General features: G+C 46.8%; 1 protein-coding gene across 1 annotated transcript in view; it reads right to left on the minus strand.

The window, feature by feature from the left end:
• Positions 1-766: 766 nt before the first annotated feature.
• LOC122943041 (filamin-B-like) overlaps positions 767-20,126 on the minus strand; it is a 258,267-nt gene continuing 238,907 nt past the window's right edge. The window contains exons 33-35 of the mRNA XM_044300431.1: positions 17,163-17,381; positions 2,880-3,077; positions 767-1,313 (exon numbers count right to left, since the gene is read on the minus strand). Of these exons, the coding sequence (XP_044156366.1) occupies positions 1,126-1,313; positions 2,880-3,077; positions 17,163-17,381 (605 nt within the window). The 3' untranslated portion in view covers positions 767-1,125. The remainder of the gene's footprint in view (positions 1,314-2,879; positions 3,078-17,162; positions 17,382-20,126) is intronic.

Consider the following 20,126-nt stretch of genomic DNA (forward strand, 5'->3'; position numbering starts at 1 on the left):
AGAGCCCTAATATGTTGATCTGCACAAGGCCTTAGTAACCGTCATTTAAAGGGGATGGCCCATCTCAGACATTGATGGCACATTGTCAGACAGGTGCAGGTTCCACCTCTAGGACTGGCTCCTACTATATCTCCAGAAAGGATCCCCTAAAGTTAAGGAGAGCACTCCGTGCAAGCGTGGCCATTTTCCCTTCAAGGCTAGTTCCAAAAAATAGCTGAGCATGCACAGTGCATTGTCCATTCAACACTATGGGAGTTTCAGAACTCCCATAGAAGTGAAAAGAGGGCACTTCGCACAGGCGCGGAGTTATCTTCTTCACTTTGGAGGCCCTGCTCTGGAGAAAGGAGCGGGACCAGCACCTATCTCACCCGGATGGCATATACTAGCGATATGTCATCAATGCCTGAGATAGGCCAACCCCTTTAAGTGCTGATTTTTTTTTTCATTTCAGAAAAAGACAATAGTAAATTGGTGTTTTTAGTCAAAAAAAAAAGCAAAAATGCACATTCCTCTAAAATGTTAAGGGCCGAGATTAATCCAGACTATAATTTAGTGTCACTGAGAAACTCCTATCACTTCAATGGTATTGTGAAATTTTTCAAAAATGTAAAATGAACTTTTTACTGCTCATCCCAATGACTGAACAGTGAGCAACAGGCGCTAATAAAGAAAGTACCAGACTTCTCACTACTTTCCTTGACCGAACGTTAGGCTGAGGAATACAAGCTGGGGCAATCAGTAGTTCTATTACATATCGAACAGTCAGGAAATAATTCCAGTTTTATTTCATATTGATCCTTAGACAAATGTCATTGGTCCCCTTCTTAAATGATTCATTCAATTTACCAGGAACAGGTTATTCTACTTGGCATCGGAGGAGTTACACAATATCGACAAGTATAAATAATAAGCCCTTCCAGCAGTAGAGATTTGCTATTAAATTACCAAATTGACACCTAAAACACACATACAATTTTTCCAATTCCCTAGTATAAAAAAAGAGTCACATATAAAATTACACTGGAAGTCTTTCCACTTCATACAATCTGCAGATGTCAGCTCCGCGCGATCAAATGACGACAATCTCTTCTCCTTGCTGAATCCTGATTTGGGAGGTTCTCTACATTATGGGACGGTGACATGGAAGGGGCTGCCAGGGATGTGTTCCTCTCCCCACTTTACAACCAGAGTGTAATCTCCTTTCTCCTTGACGTGGTAGAAGACGTTATATTGCTTACTTCCAAGATGTTTTATTGAGATGTCCTCACAAGGTATTGTGGACCCATGTACACCAACTAATAGCATGTTAGAACCTGGGGAGAAAATGGTAGAAATTTGGTTCCAACTGTGCAAAACAAAAATTCCAGACATTTCTATGACGGTAATGTCATTTTGGGAAGGTAGGAGATGTAACCACCTGTCTAGCTTCCACCACTTAAACGAATGCCCAAGTCAAAGCCAACCTTGGGTTGGATGGTCCCATGTGCAATACCTTCTATCAATGCAACCTCTTCTGGTAAGGTAGACCATATCATATAGTGCCCCACATTCTATGCAGTTGCCTGGCAATAGGTTCAGCCATCAAGTTTGAGATAAAGGGTGCAAAAGTGCCCAGGCCATCGATGCCAATGGTGACCCCTTTGGTCATGATAGGTGATGAGATACAGGTTGCACATTTCTCAGGCTGATCCTGCCCCATAATCCTCTCAATGGAGGTCAGACAGGTAATATCATTCTTGTCTATAAAGCACCCGAGAGTGGCGGGTTCAGTGGGCACATACATTCAAGGGTAAAAGCTCTTTAAAGAGGTTGTCTGAAATGTTGATATTGGTGACCTAGCCTCAGGACAGGTTATTAATTTCAGACTGGTGGGGGTCCGACTCACGGCATCTCTGCTGAACTGCTTTTTGAAGAGATACTGCCTCTTCCTAGGCCTGTGACATCATGTTAATCGGTCACTACAGGTGTAGTTCAGTCCCATTCAAGTAAATAGGGCTGAGCTGCAACACCAGGCACAGCCACTATTCAATGGATAGCGCTGTGCTTGGTAAGCTGCTGTGCTCACCGGGCTCCTCAAACAGCTGATTGGCAGGAGTCGCACCACCGCCAATCTCATACTGATAACATATCCTAATAATTGAAGAAGAAAAATAGAACCCGCGGTGACTTGTTAGGTAGTTGTGTAGATTCGGATATTGCCGCAATGTATGGAAATTATTCCAATACCTAGTATCTACTAACTAAATATTCGCTAACTCCTCGATTCGAATACAGCAGAATCTATGTATCAATAGTCTATGGCAGATGAGAATCCAGTAATTCAAATACAGTGTGTGCATGAGAATAAGCGCTGGACACTTACTGGTATGTGCACTGCCGGACACACTTGATGCTGCAGATGGATTCGTGTGTTGCTGGCTGAGATTCTCCTGTTGGTGTCTCTTCCGATCCTGTCTTCTGCTCACCTTGTGGTACGCGCGTAGCTCCGGCCGGTAGCTCGCGCGCGCACACAGGGAAGCAATGTTTACTCATCGTCCTGGAAACCATTTGTGTCCGCACATAGTTTTATATTGTGTGAGCTTATTTCCCCTATTTAGACGGCAGCGCGAGTATCTCTTTTTTGTTTACCTACTGATAACATATCTAATTCACATGGCCTGGTTGCACCTCAGCCCCATTGAAGTGAATGGGCTGCAATACCAAGCACTGTCACTATACTATGTATGGCGCTGTGTTTGGGAGAGATCCCGGCCAGAGCTCTGGTGAGCGGTGGCTCCTCTTAACACCTCCGCCGATCTGATAATGATGACCTATCCTGAGGATAGGTCATCATTATATTTTACTGGATAACCCCTTTAAGCATCTGACTAAATGCTCACCTGCTTTACTGCAGTCTACAGTGAAGCTGCTCTTCTGGCCCAAGTATGCTTTCGACAGACCTGCTCCTTTGGATGTGACTTTACTGGCATCTGAAGCAAACCTAGGCAGCGCACTGTATACGGTCTCTGTGGAGGCGCGGGACTGCACGATTATCGATGACGTCTCACTGACACCGCCAACACTGACTAGTCGCTGACCTACAAAATTAGAGATGGGACACACCGTTAATACTCAGAATAAAGGGAAAATTAAAAACATATATCAAACACTTAGATCAAGACACATCAAACATAAAGCTTCACATCAGTTACTCCTGTTAAACCGCATTGTTCAGCGTACAGGTTACAGCTAGGGATAAGCGAACCTGAATTTTGGGGTGTCCGTGACACGGACCCGAACCCGAACATTTTTGTAAAAGTCCGGGTTCGGGTTCGGTGTTCGTCGCTTTCTTGGCGCTTTTTGCAAGGCTGCAAAGCAGCCAATCAACAAGCGTCATACTACTTGCCCCAAGAGGCCATCACAGCCATGCCTACTATTGGCATGGCTGTGATTGGCCAGTGCAGCATGTGACCCAGCCTCTATTTAAGCTAGAGTCACGTAGCGCCGCACATCACTCTGCTCTGATCAGTGTACGGAGAGGTTGCAGCTGCGACGTTAGGGCGAGATTAGGCAGTGATTAACTCCTCCAAAACACTTAAGTCAGTGATCGATCTACAGCTGTGGATCATTGAACTGCTGCTATTCAATTGCTCACTGTTTTTAGGCTGCCCAGAGCGTTTTTCAGTCACTTTTTTCTAGGGTGATCGGCGGCCATTTTGTGTCTTGTGGTGCGCCAGCACAAGCTGCCACCAAGTACATTTAACCATCAATAGTGTGTTTTTTTTTGGGCTATATCCTACATCAGCGGCAAGCTGTCACCAAGTGCATTTAACCATCAATAGTGTGGTTATTTTTTGGCTATATCCTACATCAGGGGCAAGCTGTCACCAAGTGCATTTAACCATCAATAGTGTGGTTATTTTTTGGCTATATCCTACATCAGGGGCAAGCTGTTACCAAGTGCATTTAACCATCAATAGTGTGGTTATTTTTTGGCTATATCCTACATCAGGGGCAAGCTTTCACCAAGTGCATTTAACCATCAATAGTGTGGTTATTTTTTGGCTATATCCTACATCAGGGGCAAGCTGTCACCAAGTGCATTTAACCATCAATAGTGTGGTTATTTTTTGGCTATATCCTACATCAGGGGCTTGGCTGTGCTTGCTATTTTATTGAGGGGTGAAATACAATTGCCAAAATAGCAGTACCCTAAATCTGGTGTTTCAGCTGTGGCCAGCCAATACTGTCTGCTGTCTGGCAAAGGATATATTTTTGTTCAGGGTTGAAATACAATTCCAAACTTAGCAATTTCCTAAATTAGTGGTTTCTGCTGTATCAGGGCTACTTTAAATCTATTCATTAAAAGGGTATATTAGATTCAAGTTGATAATAGGGTCATTCTCAATAACTTCACACACACGCTACTGTGCAATTCCAAGTCTAATTCTGTCTGTAAACGTATACCTGTCACCCAGCGCCTAAATAATAGGCCTCAAATTTATAGTCATCTAAATCTGTGGTTATTGCTGAGGCTGGTCAAGTAATTTTGGGTCCGTCAAAGCACAGTTTTTGTTCTGGGTTGAAATACAATTCCCAACTTAGCAATTCTCTAAATTAGTGGTTTCTGCTGTATCAGGCCTACTTTAAATCTATCCCTAAAAGGGTATATTAGATTCAAGGTGCTGATAGGGTCATTCTCAATAACTTCACACACACGCTACTGTGCAATTCCAAGTCTAATTCTGTCTGTAAACGTATACCTGACACCCAGCGCCTAAATAATAGGCCTCAAATTTATATTCAGCTAAATCTGTGGTCACTGCTGTGCCTTTATTAGTGTAATACGGTACCTAAATAGATAGCCAGATAGTGTTAGGTGTCTGTAAAAAAAGGCCTGAATTTGAATTCAATACATTGGGCCAAATAATATTTTTCTTATTGTGGTGAACGGTAACAATGAGGAAAACATCTAGTAAGGGACGCGGACGCGGACATGGTCGTGGTGGTGTTAGTGGACCCTCTGGTGCTGGGAGAGGACGTGGCCGTTCTGCCACAGCCACACGTCCTAGTGTACCAACTACCTCAGGTCCCAGTAGCCGCCATAATTTACAGCGATATTTGGTGGGGCCCAATGCCGTTCTAAGGATGGTAAGGCCTGAGCAGGTACAGGCATTAGTCAATTGGGTGGCCGACAGTGGATCCAGCACGTTCACATTATCTCCCACCCAGTCTTCTGCAGAAAGCGCACAGATGGCGCCTGAAAACCAAGCCCATCAGTCTGTCACATCACCCCCATGCATACCAGGGAAACTGTCAAAGCCTAAGGTTATGCAGCAGTCTCTTATGCTGTTTGAAGACTCCGCTGGCAGGGTTTCCCAAGGGCATCCACCTAGCCCTTCCCCAGCGGTGGAAGACATAGAATGCACTGACGCACAACCACTTATGTTTCCTGATGATGAGGACATGGGAATACCACCTCAGCACGTCTCTGATGATGACGAAACACAGGTGCCAACTGCTGCGTCTTTCTGCAGTGTGCAGACTGAACAGGAGGTCAGGGATCAAGACTGGGTGGAAGACGATGCAGGGGACGATGAGGTCCTAGACCCCACATGGAATAAAGGTCGTGCCACTGACTTTCACAGTTCGGAGGAAGAGGAAATGGTGAGACCGAGCCAACAGCGTAGCAAAAGAGGGAGCAGTGGGCAAAATCAGAACACCCGCCGCCAAGAGACTCCGCCTGCTACTGACCGCCGCCATCTGGGACCGAGCACCCCAAAGGCATCTTCAAGGAGTTCCCTGGCATGGCACTTCTTCAAACAATGTGCTGACGACAAGACCCGAGTGGTTTGCACGCTGTGCCATCAGAGCCTGAAGCGAGGCATTAACGTTCTGAACCTTAGCACAACCTGCATGACCAGGCACCTGCATGCAAAGCATGAACTGCAGTGGAGTAAACACCTTAAAAACAAGGAAGTCACTCAGGCTCCCCCTGCTACCCCTTCTGCTGCTGCCGCCTCGGCCTCTTCCTCCGCCTCTGGAGGAACGTTGGCACCTGCCGCCCAGCAAACAGAGGATGTACCACCAACACCACCACCTCCGTCACCAAACATCTCAACCATGTCACACGCCAGCGTTCAGCTCTCCATCTCACAAACATTTGAGAGAAAGCGTAAATTCCCACCTAGCCACCCTCGATCCCTGGCCCTGAATGGCAGCATTTCTAAACTACTGGCCTATGAAATGCTGTCATTTAGGCTAGTGGACACAGACAGCTTCAAACAGCTCATGTCGCTTGCTGTCCCACAGTATGTTGTTCCCAGCCGGCACTACTTCTCCAAGAGAGCCGTGCCTTCCCTGCACAACCAAGTATCCGATAAAATCAAGTGTGCACTGAGCAATGCCATCTGTGGCAAGGTCCACCTAACCACAGATACGTGGACCAGTAAGCACGGCCAGGGACCCTATATCTCCCTAACTACACACTGGGTAAATGTAGTGGCGGCTGGGCCCCAGGCGGAGAGCTGTTTGGCGCACGTCCTTCCGCCGCCAAGGGTCGCAGGGCAACATTCTTTGCCTCCTGTTGCCTCCTCCTCCTACTCGGCTTCCTCCTCCTCTTCTTCCACCTGCTCACCCAGTCAGCCACACACCTTCACCACCAACTTCAGCACAGCCCGGGGTAAACGTCAGCAGGCCATTCTGAAACTCATATGTTTGGGGGACAGGCCCCACACCACACAGGAGTTGTGGCGGGGTATATAACAACAGACCGACGAGTGGTTGCTGTCGGTGAGCCTCAAGCCCGGCCTGGTGGTGTGCGATAATGGGCGAAATCTCGTTGCAGCTCTGGGACTAGCCGGTTTGACGCACATCCCTTGCTTGGCGCATGTGCTGAATTTGGTGGTGCAGAAGTTCATTCACAACTACCCCGACATGTCAGAGCTGCTTCATAAAGTGCGGGCCGTCTGTTCGCGCTTACGGCGTTCACATCCTACCGCTGCTCGCCTGTCTGCGCTACAGCATAACTTCGGCCTTCCCGCTCACCGCCTCATATGCGACGTGCCCACCAGGTGGAACTCCACCTTGCACATGCTGGACAGACTGTGCGAGCAGCAGCAGGCCATAGTGGAGTTTCAGCTGCAGCACTCACGGGTCAGTCGCACTGCGGAACAGCACCACTTCACCACCAATGACTGGGCCTCCATGCGAGACCTGTGTGCCCTGTTGCGCTGTTTCGAGTACTCCAGCAACATGGCCAGTGGCGATGACGCCGTTATCAGCGTTACAATACCACTTCTATGTCTCCTTGAGAAAACACTTAGAGCGATGATGGAAGAGGAGGTGGCCCAGGAGGAGGAGGAGGAGGAGGAAGAGGGGTCATTTTTAGCACTTTCAGGCCAGTCTCTTAGAAGTGACTTAGAGGGAGTTTTTTTGCAACAGCAGAGGCCAGGTACAAATGTGGCCAGCCAGGGCCCACTACTGGAGGACGAGGAGGACGAGGATGAGGAGGATGAGGTGGAGGAGGATGAGGATGAAGCATGGTCACAGCGGGGTGGCACCCAACGCAGCTCGGGCCCATCACTGGTGCGTGGCTGGGGGGAAACGCAGGACGATGACGATAGCCTCCCACAGAGGACAGCTTGTCCTTACCTCTGGGCAGCCTGGCACACATGAGGGACTACATGCTGCAGTGCCTGCGCAATGACAGCAGAGTTGCCCACATTTTAACGTGTGCGGAATACTGGGTTGCCACCCTGCTGGATCCACGGTACAAAGACAATGTGCCCACCTTACTTCCTGCACTGGAGCGTGATAGGAAGATGCGCGAGTACAAGCGCACGTTGGTAGACGCGCTACTGAGAGCATTCCCAAATGTCACAGGGGAACAAGTGGAAGCCCAAGGCCAAGGCAGAGGAGGAGCAAGAGGTCGGCAAGGCAGCTGTGTCACGGCCAGCTCCTCTGAGGGCAGGGTTAGCATGGCAGAGTTGTGGAAAAGTTTTGTCAACACGCCACAGCTAACTGCACTACCACCTGATACGCAACGTGTTAGCAGGAGGCAACATTTCACTAACATGGTGGAACAGTACGTGTCCACACCCCTCCACGTACTAACTGATGGTTCGGCCCAATTCAACTTCTGGGTCTCTAAATTGTCCACGTGGCCAGAGCTAGCCTTTTATGCCTCGGAGGTGCTGCCCTGCCCGGCGGCCAGCGTTTTGTCTGAACGTGTATTCAGCACGGCAGGGGGCGTCATTACAAAAAAACGCAGCCGCCTGTCTACAGCCAATGTGGACAAGCTGACGTTCATAAAAATGAACCAGGCATGGATCCCACAGGACCTGTCCATCCCTTGTGCAGATTAGACATTAACTACCTCCCCTTAACCATATATTATTGTACTCCAGGGCACTTCCTCATTTAATCCTATTTTTATTTTCATTTTACCATTATATTGCGGGGCAACCCAAAGTTGAATTAACCTCTCCTCTGTCTGGGTGCCGGGGCCTAAATATATGACAATGGACTGTTCCAATGTTGGGTGACGTGAAGCATGATTCTCTGCTATGACATATAGACTGATTCTCTGCTGACATGAAGCCAGATTCTCTGTTATGGGACCTCTCTCCTCTGCCTGGGTGCCTGGGCCTAAGTATCTGACAATGGACTGTTCCAGTGTTGAGTGACGTGAAGCATAATTCTCTGCTATGACATGAAGACTGATTCTCTGCTGACATGAAGCCAGATTCTCTGTTACGGGACCTCTCTCCTCTGCCTGGGTGCCTGGGCCTAAATATCAGACAATGGACTGTTCCAGTGTTGGGTGACGTAAAGCATGATTCTCTGCTATGACATGAAGACTGATTCTTTGCTGACATGAAGCCAGATTCTCTGTTATGGGACCTCTCTCCTCTGCCTGGGTGCCTGGGCCTAAATATCTGACAATGGACTGTTCCAGTGTTGGGTGACGTGAAGCATGATTCTCTGCTATGACATGTAGACTGATTCTCTGCTGACATGAAGCCAGATTCTCTGTTACGGGACCTCTCTCCTCTGCCTGGGTGCCTGGGCCTAAATATCTGACAATGAACTGTTCCAGTGTTGGGTGACGTGAAGCATGATTCTCTGCTGACATGAAGCCATATTCTCTGTTACGGGACCTCTCACCTCTGCCTGGGTGCCGTGGCCTAAATATCTGACAATGGACTGTTCCAGTGGTGGGTGACGTGAAGCATGATTCTCTGCTATGACATGAAGACTGATTCTCTGCTGACATGAAGCCAGATTCTCTGTTACGGGACCTCTCTCCTCTGCCTGGGTGCCTGGGCCTAAATATCTGACAATGAACTGTTCCAGTGTTGGGTGACGTGAAGCATGATTCTCTGCTGACATGAAGCCATATTCTCTGTTACGGGACCTCTCACCTCTGCCTGGGTGCCGTGGCCTAAATATCTGACAATGGACTGTTCCAGTGGTGGGTGACGTGAAGCATGATTCTCTGCTATGACATGAATACTGATTCTCTGCTAACATGAAGCCATATTCTCTGTTATGGGACCTCTCTCCTCTGCCTGGGTGCCGGGGTCTAAATATATGACAATGGACTGTTCCAGTGGTGGGTGACGTGAAGCCAGATTCTCTGCTATGGGACCTCTCTCCAATTGATATTGGTTAATTTTTATTTATTTTATTTTAATTTATTTCCCTATCCACATTTGTTTGCAGGGGATTTGCCTACATGTTGCTGCCTTTTGCAGCCCTCTTGCCCTTTCCTGGGCTGTTTTACAGCCTTTTTAGTGCCGAAAAGTTCGGGTCCCCATTGACTTCAATGCGGTTCAGGTTCGGGACGAAGTTCGGGCCGGGTTCGAATCCCGAACCCGAACATTTCCGGGAAGTTCGACCGAACTTCTCGAACCTGAACATCCAGGTGTTCGCTCAACTCTAGTTACAGCATTACGGGCAGCTTTGGTTAGGCCGTTATTTTGGCATCTTGTAATCGGACATTACTACAACACATAAGATGTGTTAACGCATTTTAGGACAGTCCATGTTCTCTATTACCTTCCTGAAGTGAAACACTTTGCACCTCCATCCCCTCATGCCATAAAGGGGGTAACTGACCTAAATAACAAAACGTATTCAAAGCAGTATTACAGGAAGTTTGGGCACATTTTTAATAGATAATTTTACTCAAACCTACCAATATCTGAATCGCATTGTAGGCCGTACTTGTCATGGGACAATCTCATGAAACAATGGGGCGGTTGAGATGCACGGCTCAATACAAACTGTGACTACGGTTTTACAGACCATGAACATAACACAATTTTAGGATTGTCATTTTCTGCAAAAACATTGCTTTCCTAATCTTGTACAGTCTGCAACATAGTTCATAGCTGCCTTCACAATTCTGGATGCTTCAGAGCTGAAATCTCTCAGCTTCTCTTGCTCACTGGTCAGAGCCTGCACCGGTTATTTGAATTTCTCATCCATATCATTGGGGGACACAGGCTTGACTTTGGGGATAGCTGTTGCCGCTAGGAGGCGGACACAAAGCATAAAGGTGTAAGCTCCTCCCCTTCAGCTATATCCTTCATACAGGGACTAAGCTAAATCAGTTTTTAATAGTAGTGGATTGTAGTGGCTCACTCCTTAGTAGTTACAGGGTGGTGCTGCAAGCTGATATAGAGGGAATCACCCCACCCTCTGTTAAAAAGTGAATGTAACAATAGAAAAATGAGCGAGCACTCATACACTTGGCAACCAAATTGACATATGCAGAAAATATTTATTATTAAATCCCCATAAAATTCAAGTAATAAAAATAATAAAACTGTGTATTATGGCAATGACATACAAAAACTACAATCACATAAACTATAGTAGATATAATAGTATAGTCGATTATATTGAATGATAAAATATATGATAATAAAATGTTCGATACTAATCTATAGTCGATAAATTCACTGATATAAATCACACACCAAAAACTTCAAGTATTGTCCAGGTCTTATATATGCTATTATTGTGAAGGGGGAGGTAATTCCTCTGTGAATCTATCTCAGATTGGGAAAATGAGTGTCACTTTAAATATTGTAGGTGTATTTCCCCTGGGAACATAATGTATTTATAAAATGTTAGAATAAAAAGTCTCTTATGGTATTTCTTTTTAAAGTCGAGGTAAACTTTAAATCGGTATTTGGCTTACCGTCTGGTGTCTGCTGTCTCCCTGTTGCTTGAGTGGAACTTTAAATGTCTGCCGGCTTGTTTGATTGCTCCTTCCAGCAAGCTGGTTCAAATTTTGCGGGAGTTCCAAAGATCGCGGGAGTTGACACTTTGTTCCGCAATTTCCTTCGGTACAGCTTTTCGACTATAAAAGTAGTTGTTCCTTTACTGTAAACATTTTTTCTTTCTCTGTATGGCCATACAGTATTATCGGAGACTTCTCAATACAGGTACATCACTTGTTTCACCATACGCGTTTCGGGTAGATTCGCTCTCCCTTCCTCAGTGGTCAAGTGTCTGCCTGCCTGGCCTCCATTTTTATCCATTCCTAAATTACTTCCCAACTCTCAAACACCTGCTGTTCATGCTGTTCCCAATTGGTCAGGAAATCCTCCCACATAATCAGGGGATAATTCTATACAGCATTGAATTTTTTTATAATTTTTTCTACTTGCAGTTTCCATGCGTTTTTTTGCCCAGATGTCCCAATTGGTGTGATATACTGATGTATGAAATATAAACTTAATATCTAATTGCTAACACTTATAAAATCACATTTTAATGATAAAATATTATTAAACAAATTATTTAGATTAAAATCCGGATATAAAACTATAAATACTCCCCAACATTTATAATGAATTTGAGGAATCTTGAAAGTTGGAGATTTATAGGAAGGGTGGGTATCTAGGAGCCAAGGACACGTCGCAGCGCCGATAAACGGCCTGGCATGCGACGTGCCGTCGGTTGGGTGTCTTCTGGCCGACGGCACGTCGCATGCCAGGCCGTCTGAGATAGATTCACAGAGGAATTACCTCCCCCTTCACAATAATAGCATATATAAGACCTGGACAATACTTGAAGTTTTTGGTGTGTGATTTATATCAGTGAATTTATCGACTATAGATTAGTATCGAACATTTTATTATCATATATTTTATCATTCAATATAATCGACTAACTAATATATCTACTATAGTTTATGTGATTGTAGTTTTTGTATGTCATTGCTAGTTTTTATTATTTTTATTACTTGAATTTTATGGGGATTTAATAATAAATATTTTCTGCATATGTCAATTTGGTTGCCAAGTGTATGAGTGCTCGCTCATTTTTCTATTGTTACAAATCAGTTTTTAGCTTAGTGTCTGTAAGCAACAAGGTCGAGGACTTCGTCGCGCGGTCCAGAGACCCCTTGGCCCTGGCATGCGACGTGCTGGTGATTCCGTGGAGTCCGTTCACGTTTCCCTACGTGTTCCCGCCTCCTGCTCTCATTCCGGGTCTCCTCCGGAAGATCAGGTCCGTAGGACTGCCCGTCATTCTTGTGGCCCCCCGATTGGCCACGCCAGGTGGGGCATGCGTCTCTGGTCACCCTCCTCGCCGATGAGCCATGGCGTCTTCCTCTTCGGGAGGACCTCCTGTATCAGTCGCCGATCTTCCACCCAAATTTAGGGTTGCTACATTTAACGGCATGGTTGTTGAAGCCACCGTACTAAAGGCTCGGGGGTTCTCGGATGCCGTGGTCCAGACCATGATTCGTGCCAGGAAGACGTCGTCCTCCCAGATCTACCACCGGACCTGGAAGTCTTACTTTAGTTGGTGCGAGCGGCGTCAGCTGTCTCTAGTTTGGTTCTCTTTGCTGCGGCTCTTGGCTTTCCTGCAGTCGGGCATGGACTCGCGGCTGGCTCTCAGCTCCCTCAAAGGGCAAGTGTCGGCTCTCTCCATTCTTTTTCAGCGGAATTTAGCTTCGCTTTTAGCGGTTCAGACTTTTCTGCAGGGGTGGCGCATGCTGCGCCCCCTTTCTGTCCACCGTTGGATCCTTGGGATCTTAATCTATTGCTCAATGCTCTCCAGTCTCCAGTCTTCACGGTTTGAGCCTTTGCAGCAGGTGTCACTTTGCTTCCTGTCTTACAAGGTGGCTTTTTTGGAGGGTGTCGGAACTCACGGCTCTGTCATGTCGGTCGCCTTTCCTGATCCTCCATCAGGATAAGGTAGTCCTTCGGCCTTTTCAGTCCTTCCTTCCGAAAGCGCTGTCGGCATTCCATCTAAATGAGGAGATTGTTCTCCCTTCATTTTGTCTGGAACCCGTCTCATCCTCGGAAGCGGTCGCTCCATACTCTGAATTTGGTACGGGCTCTTCGAGTTTATCTGTCCCAGACGGCATCTTTCCAGCGGACGGACTCCCTGTTATTCCAGAGGGGCCGAGACGGGGGCTGACAGCATCGAAGACGTCCATTTCCCAATGGATTAGTTTGGACATTGTGGAAGCGTACCGCCTTAAGGGCCGGGCTCCACCCTTCCGGGTGACTGCTCATTCTGCTCAGGTAGTGGGGGCCTCGTGGGCGGTGTATCACGGGGCTTCGGCCCATCAGGCATGCAAGGCGGCGACCTGGACGCCTTTGCACACCTTTTCCAAGTTTTATAGGGTACACACTTTTGCGTCTGCTGACGCTTCTCTGGGGTGTAGAGTTTTGCAGATGGTGGTTCTCTGATTGGTAGGAGAGTTTCTCGTTACGCCCACAGCGGGGACTGCTCTGTAACGTCCCATGGTCAAGCATGTGTCCCCCAATGATACGGATGAGAAAACTAGATTTTTGTACTTACCGTAAAATCTGTTTCTCTTCCATTCATTGGGGGACACAGCTCCCACACATTCTTTTGTTTAGGGGCCTTTTCGGGCCTGTGTGGTCCTGGGTTTGTACATAATGTGATTTTTTGTGTAGCTTCTTCTACTGCTTTTGCACTGACTGACGGCTACTTTCACACTTGCGGCAGGACAGATCCGACATGCTGTTCACCATGTCGGATCCGTCCTTCTGCTATTTCGCCGTGCCGCTGGACCGCCTCTCTGTCCCCATTGACTATAATGGGGACGGGGTGGAGCTCCGGCGCAGCACAGCGAAAGTCCGCCGGACTAAAAGTCCTGCATGTCCGACTTTTTAGTCCGGCGGATTTCGCCGTGCACCGCCGTGCTGCGCCGTAGCTCCGCCCCGTCCCCATTATAGTCAATGGGGATGGAGCGGCGGTCCGGCGGCACGGCGAAATAGCGGAAGGACGGATCCGACATGGTGAACAGCATGTCTGATCCGTCCTGCCGCAAGTGTGAAAGTACCCTTAGGCCTCTTTCACACTTGCGTTGTCCAGATCTGTCGTGTACTCCATTTGCCGGAAATACACGCCGGATCCGGAAAACCGCAAGTGAACTGAAAGCATTTGAAGACGGATCAGTCTTCAAAATGCGTTCAGTGTTACTATGGCAGCCAGGACGCTATTAAAGTCCTGGTTGCCATAGTAGCAGTGGGGAGCGGGGGAGCAGTATACTTACCGTCCATGCAGCTCCCGGGGCGCTCCAGAATGACGTCAGAGCGCCCCATGCGCATGGATGACGTGTCCATGCGATCACGTCATCCATGCGCATGGGGCGCCCTGACGTCACTCTGAAGCCCCCCGGGAGCCGCACGGACGGTAAGCATACTGCTGCCCCGCTCCCCACTACACTTTACCATGGCAAACAGGACTTTAGCGTCCTGGCAGCCATGGTAACCATTCAGAAAAAGCTAAACGTCGGATCCGGTAATGCGCCGAAACGACGTTTAGCTTAAGGCTGGATCCGGAATAATGCCTTTCAATGGGCATTAATTCCGGATCCGGCCTTGTGGCAAGTGTTCAGGATTTTTGGCCGGAGCAAAAAGCGCAGCCGGCCAAAAAATGTTCTGGTCCTGAACTGAAGACATCCTGATGCATCCTGAACGGATTTCTCTCCATTCAGAATGCATGGGGATAATCCTAAACAGGATTCTTCCGGCATAGAGCCCCGACGACGGAACTCTATGCCGGAACAGAAGAACGCAAGTGTGAAAGAGCCCTTACTTTCACACTTGCGTTTTTCTTTTCCGGCATAGAGTTCCGTCCTAGGGGCTCTATACCGTCTATACCGGAAAAGAACTGATCAGTTTTATCCCCATGCATTCTGAATGGAGAGTAATCCGTTTAGGATGCATCAGGACGTCTTCAGTTCAGTCTTTCTGACTTATCAGGCAAAAGATAAAACCGCAGCATGCTACGGTTTTATCTCTGGCCAAAGAAACTTAAAACTTGCCTGAATGCTGGATCCGGCATTTTTCCCCGTAGGAATGTATTAGTGGCGGATACAGCATTTAAAATATTGGAATGCCGGATACATTCTTCCGGTCTGCGCATGCAGACGGATCCGTCTGTCCGCATGACAGTTCTTGCAATACATTTGTGAGACGGATCTGCATCCATGCGTCTCACAAATGCTTTCAATCACATCCAGATTGGCGGATCCGGCAGGCAGTTCCGACTACAGAACTGCTTGCCGGATCACACTGCCGCAAGTGTGAAAGTAGCCTTAGTCCCTGTAGGAAGGATATAGCTGAAGGGAGGAGCTCACACCTTTGTAGCACCCCCACTGATTGGCTGAGGACGCACCACCTGCATAGTATACCAAGCACAGCTCCTTACATTGCATAGCGGCTGTGCTTTATAATGCAGCAGAGTCCCATGCACTTGAAGGGGACTGAGCTGTAGAACGACCATGTGATGCCAAAAGCCGAGCAGGAATAGGCAGCACTTGCCCGAGCATTGCAGACCCGTGAAACAGGTGATCGGTGGAGGTGCTAGGAGCCGGGCCCCCACCCATCAGATATTAATCACCTATCCTGAGCACAAGTCATCAGTATTTAACTCCTGGGATCCTAAGTGTGATTATAAAGAGAGGACACGCTCTCTTTTTTATAATGCCATGGATACATTACTAATCATGAATTGCTTTTTTATTTCATGCTATACTACAAGTATTGGTTTCTGCAGGAGCCGAGTTATGTGGCTCCTTAGTCATCTGCTAGGCTGAATAAAATCAACAGGCCAACAGAAGCTACAGCCGGCCATACCCATTAATATATGTATTGTCCAGTCCTGCTGATACGTATGGTGGCCGATGTCAGGGATGTCACTGTGAAATACAGTGAAATCTGCAGACAGTCGTCAGTATAAATTGTAATTTATAGCTTTATATCTCTGTCTGTTTTTTCTAACCTAAGACCACCCCCGTGAACAGCTCTCAGTAGACAAGGGAGGTGGTATCAGTGATGGATAGCATTCTCCGTGTAAGTGTGTATACAGAGATTGCTGTCACTCGCTGATAACTGTACATGGGGGTGGTCTTAAAGAGGACCTGTCACCTATCCTAACATGCCTGCATTCCCCATGTGATAACAGTTCTGGAGCATGTATTCTTACGGCTCCATGTTGTGCCATTGCTTTATTATTTCTACTAGTAGTTATGAACGAATTGCTAGCAGTCTGCAGTAAGGGTACAGATGGGTGTTACCAGTTGGGGGGAGGGGGGGTGTCCCTGCACAGTCTGACAATGGCAGCACAGATTGGATAGAGTCAGACACTGCAGAGACGCATCCCCAACTGGTAACACCCCTCTGTACCCTTACTGCAGACTGCTAGTAATTCATTCATAACTTCTAGTAGAAATAATAAAGGAATGGCACAACATAGAGCCGTAAGAATAGATGCTCCAGGATCGTTATTACATGGGGGATGCAAATAGGTACTAAAATAGACATGTCAGGAGAGGTGACAGGTCCTCTTTAAGTTGAGAAAAAGAGATATAAATGTATTAAATTACATGTTTTAATCCATCTTTTCCCACAAAACTATATATCAATCTGCTCAGCTGCTGCTGCTCTATAAGGGTCCATTCACAGGTCCGTAGTGTATTGCTGCAGATTGCATTTTGTGGTGACAGGTCCTCCATAAATATCAGAAAGTTGGACTTAGAGTCTGACAGCGGTGTTCTCCCCTCTCCCCCATTCAGGACACAAGCACGTTTGATGAAGTGGGCATGTATATGGGTGGTCAGGAGCAAGAAGAAAAAAAGGTTGTAACGTCAAGATTTTTCAAACCAATGGAATAATCACCTGTTACTTTAGCTTTGAATGGACTGCCAAGGATGTGATTGGGGCCTCCATATTTCACTCCAATCATGTAATTCCCAGGGGCCATTGGAGTATAGAGCACTCTGTATCCTTCAGGACACTCCTTACATTCCATGGTCACCTTTGAAGGACCTTCGATGGTGACAGAAAGGGCCCCGGGTCCAGCTTTAGTAGTGTTGATTGTGAATTCAGATAATTTACCTGCCAAGAAAAAAGGATTTTAATGTACAAGTGATCTTCTGGTGGTTCCTGTGGAGCCAATGTAATATTAGGGAATTCCATATGACCAGTGTTGACCTCTGTCCTGTAGATCCCATCTGCAGAACGCAGGTGCTGTTTATGACAATCAGTTTTGGCCTAGACTGGCGATTGAGGCTGAAGCAATGTCTGTGTTTTCCTGACGCATCCCAGGCTTTGGCTTCAGAAACAGCTGACAATAGGCTATACCAGTGGTGGGCAAACTTTTTAGTCAACTGAGCCAAATATCAACAAAACCGCGATTGAAATTTCTTTTAAGAGCCAAATTTTTTCCCTACACGGGAACTTTCACTACCCTCGTCACATCCTGTTGTGACGCAGCACGTTCCGACGTTTGGAAGGAGGAGGTTCCTAATAGTGGGAGGAAATATGGGTGATATGAGATGTACACGCCCTCTCCAGCTTTGCTAGGTGAAATGGAGCCCTGGGGCAAAAAACAATAAGGCCCCCCCATGCACATTTCTCCAGTCCAAACAGAACTAGGGTGGCCCCATGCACATTTCCAGTAACTAAGTTGTTATAATTAGGGATGAGCGAACTCGAACTGTATAGTTCGGGTTCGTACCGAATTTTGGGGTGTCCGTGACACGGACCCGAACCCGGACATTTTCGTAAAAGTCCGGGTTCGGGTTCGGTGTTCGTCGCTTTCTTGGCGCTTTTGTGACGCTTTCTTGGCGCTTTTTGAAAGGCTGCAAAGCAGCCAATCAACAAGCGTCATACTACTTGCCCCAAGAGGCCATCACAGCCATGCCTACTATTGGCATGGCTGTGATTGGCCAGAGCACCATGTGACCCAGCCTCTATTTAAGCTGGAGTCACATAGCGCCGCCCGTCACTCTGCTCTGATTAGCGTAGGGAGAGGTTGCGGCTGCGACAGTAGGGCGAGATTAGGCAGATTAACTCCTCCAAAGGACTTGATTAACTGATCGATCTGCAGCTGTGGATCATTGAGCTGCTGATCCTCAATTGCTCACTGTTTTTAGGCTGCACAGACCGTTTGTCAGTCTCATTTTTCTGGGGTGATCGGCGGCCATTTTGTGTCTTGTGGTGCGCCAGCACAAGCTGCGACCAAGTGCATTTAACCCTCAATGGTGTGGTTGTTTTTTGGCTAAAGCCTACATCAGGGTGAAGCTGTCACACCAAGTGCATTTAACCAGCAATAGTCTGTTCATTTTTTGGCCATATACAAAATCAGGGGCAAGCTGCGCCTGTCACCAAGTGCATTTAACCCTCAATGGTGTGGTTGTTTTTTGGCTAAAGCCTACATCAGGGTGAAGCTGTCACACCAAGTGCATTTAACCAGCAATAGTCTGTTCATTTTTTGGCCATATACAAAATCAGGGGCAAGCTGCGCCTGTCACCAAGTGCATTTAACCCTCAATGGTGTGGTTGTTTTTTGGCTAAAGCCTACATCAGGGTGAAGCTGTCACACCAAGTGCATTTAACCAGCAATAGTCTGTTCATTTTTTGGCCATATACAAAATCAGGGGCAAGCTGCGCCTGTCACCAAGTGCATTTAACCCTCAATGGTGTGGTTGTTTTTTGGCTAAAGCCTACATCAGGGTGAAGCTGTCACACCAAGTGCATTTAACCAGCAATAGTCTGTTCATTTTTTGGCCATATCCCAGTCTAATTCTGTCACTAAATCCATACCGGTCACCCAGCGCCTAAATACTAGGCCTCAAATTTATATCCAGCTAAATCTGTCCCTAGTGCTGTAGCTGGGCGAGTTATTTAGTGTCCGTTCAAGCACATTTCTTGTTCTGGGTTGAAATACAATTCTCAATTTAGCAATTTCATAATTTAGTGGTTCCTGCTATATCAGAGCTCTTTGAAATCTATCCCAAAAAGGGTATATAATATTGAAGGTGCACATAGGGTCATTCAGAGTAACTTCACACACACCCGCTACTGTGTATTTCCAAGTCTAATTCTGTCACTAAATCCATACCGGTGACCCAGCGCCTAAATACTAGGCCTCAAATTTAATTCCCTCTAAATCTCTCGTTACCCACCGCTGTACTGTTGTTGCTGGGCAAGATATTTAGTGTCCGTCAAAGCACATTTTTTGTTCTGGGTTGAAGTACAATTCCCAATTTAGCAATTTCATAATTTAGTGGTTTCTGCTATATCAGAGCTATTTGAAATCTATCCCAAAAAGGGTATATAATATTGAAGGTGCACATAGGGTCATTCAGAATAACTTCACACACACCCGCTACTGTGTATTTCCAAGTCTAATTCTGTCACTAAACCCATACCTGTCACCCAGCGCCTAAATACTAGGCCTCAAATTTAAATCCCTCTAAATCTCTCGTTACCGTTGTCCTGTTGTAGCTGGGAAAGTTATTTAGTGCCCGTCAAAGCACATTTTTTGTTCTGGGTTGAAGTACAATTCCCAATTTAGCAATTTCATAATTTAGTGGTTCCTGCTATATCAGAGCTATTTGAAATCTATCCCAAAAAGGGTATATAATATTGAAGGTGCACATAGGGTCATTCAGAATAACTTCACACACACCCGCTACTGTGTATTTCCAAGTCTAATTCTGTCACTAAATCCATACCGGTGACCCAGCGCCTAAATACTAGGCCTCAAATTTAATTCCCTCTAAATCTCTCGTTACCCACCGCTGTACTGTTGTTGCTGGGCAAGATATTTAGTGTCCGTCAAAGCACATTTTTTGT

This window comes from Bufo gargarizans, chromosome 7, assembly GCF_014858855.1.
Source record: "Bufo gargarizans isolate SCDJY-AF-19 chromosome 7, ASM1485885v1, whole genome shotgun sequence".
In the NCBI taxonomy this organism is placed as follows: domain Eukaryota; kingdom Metazoa; phylum Chordata; class Amphibia; order Anura; family Bufonidae; genus Bufo; species Bufo gargarizans.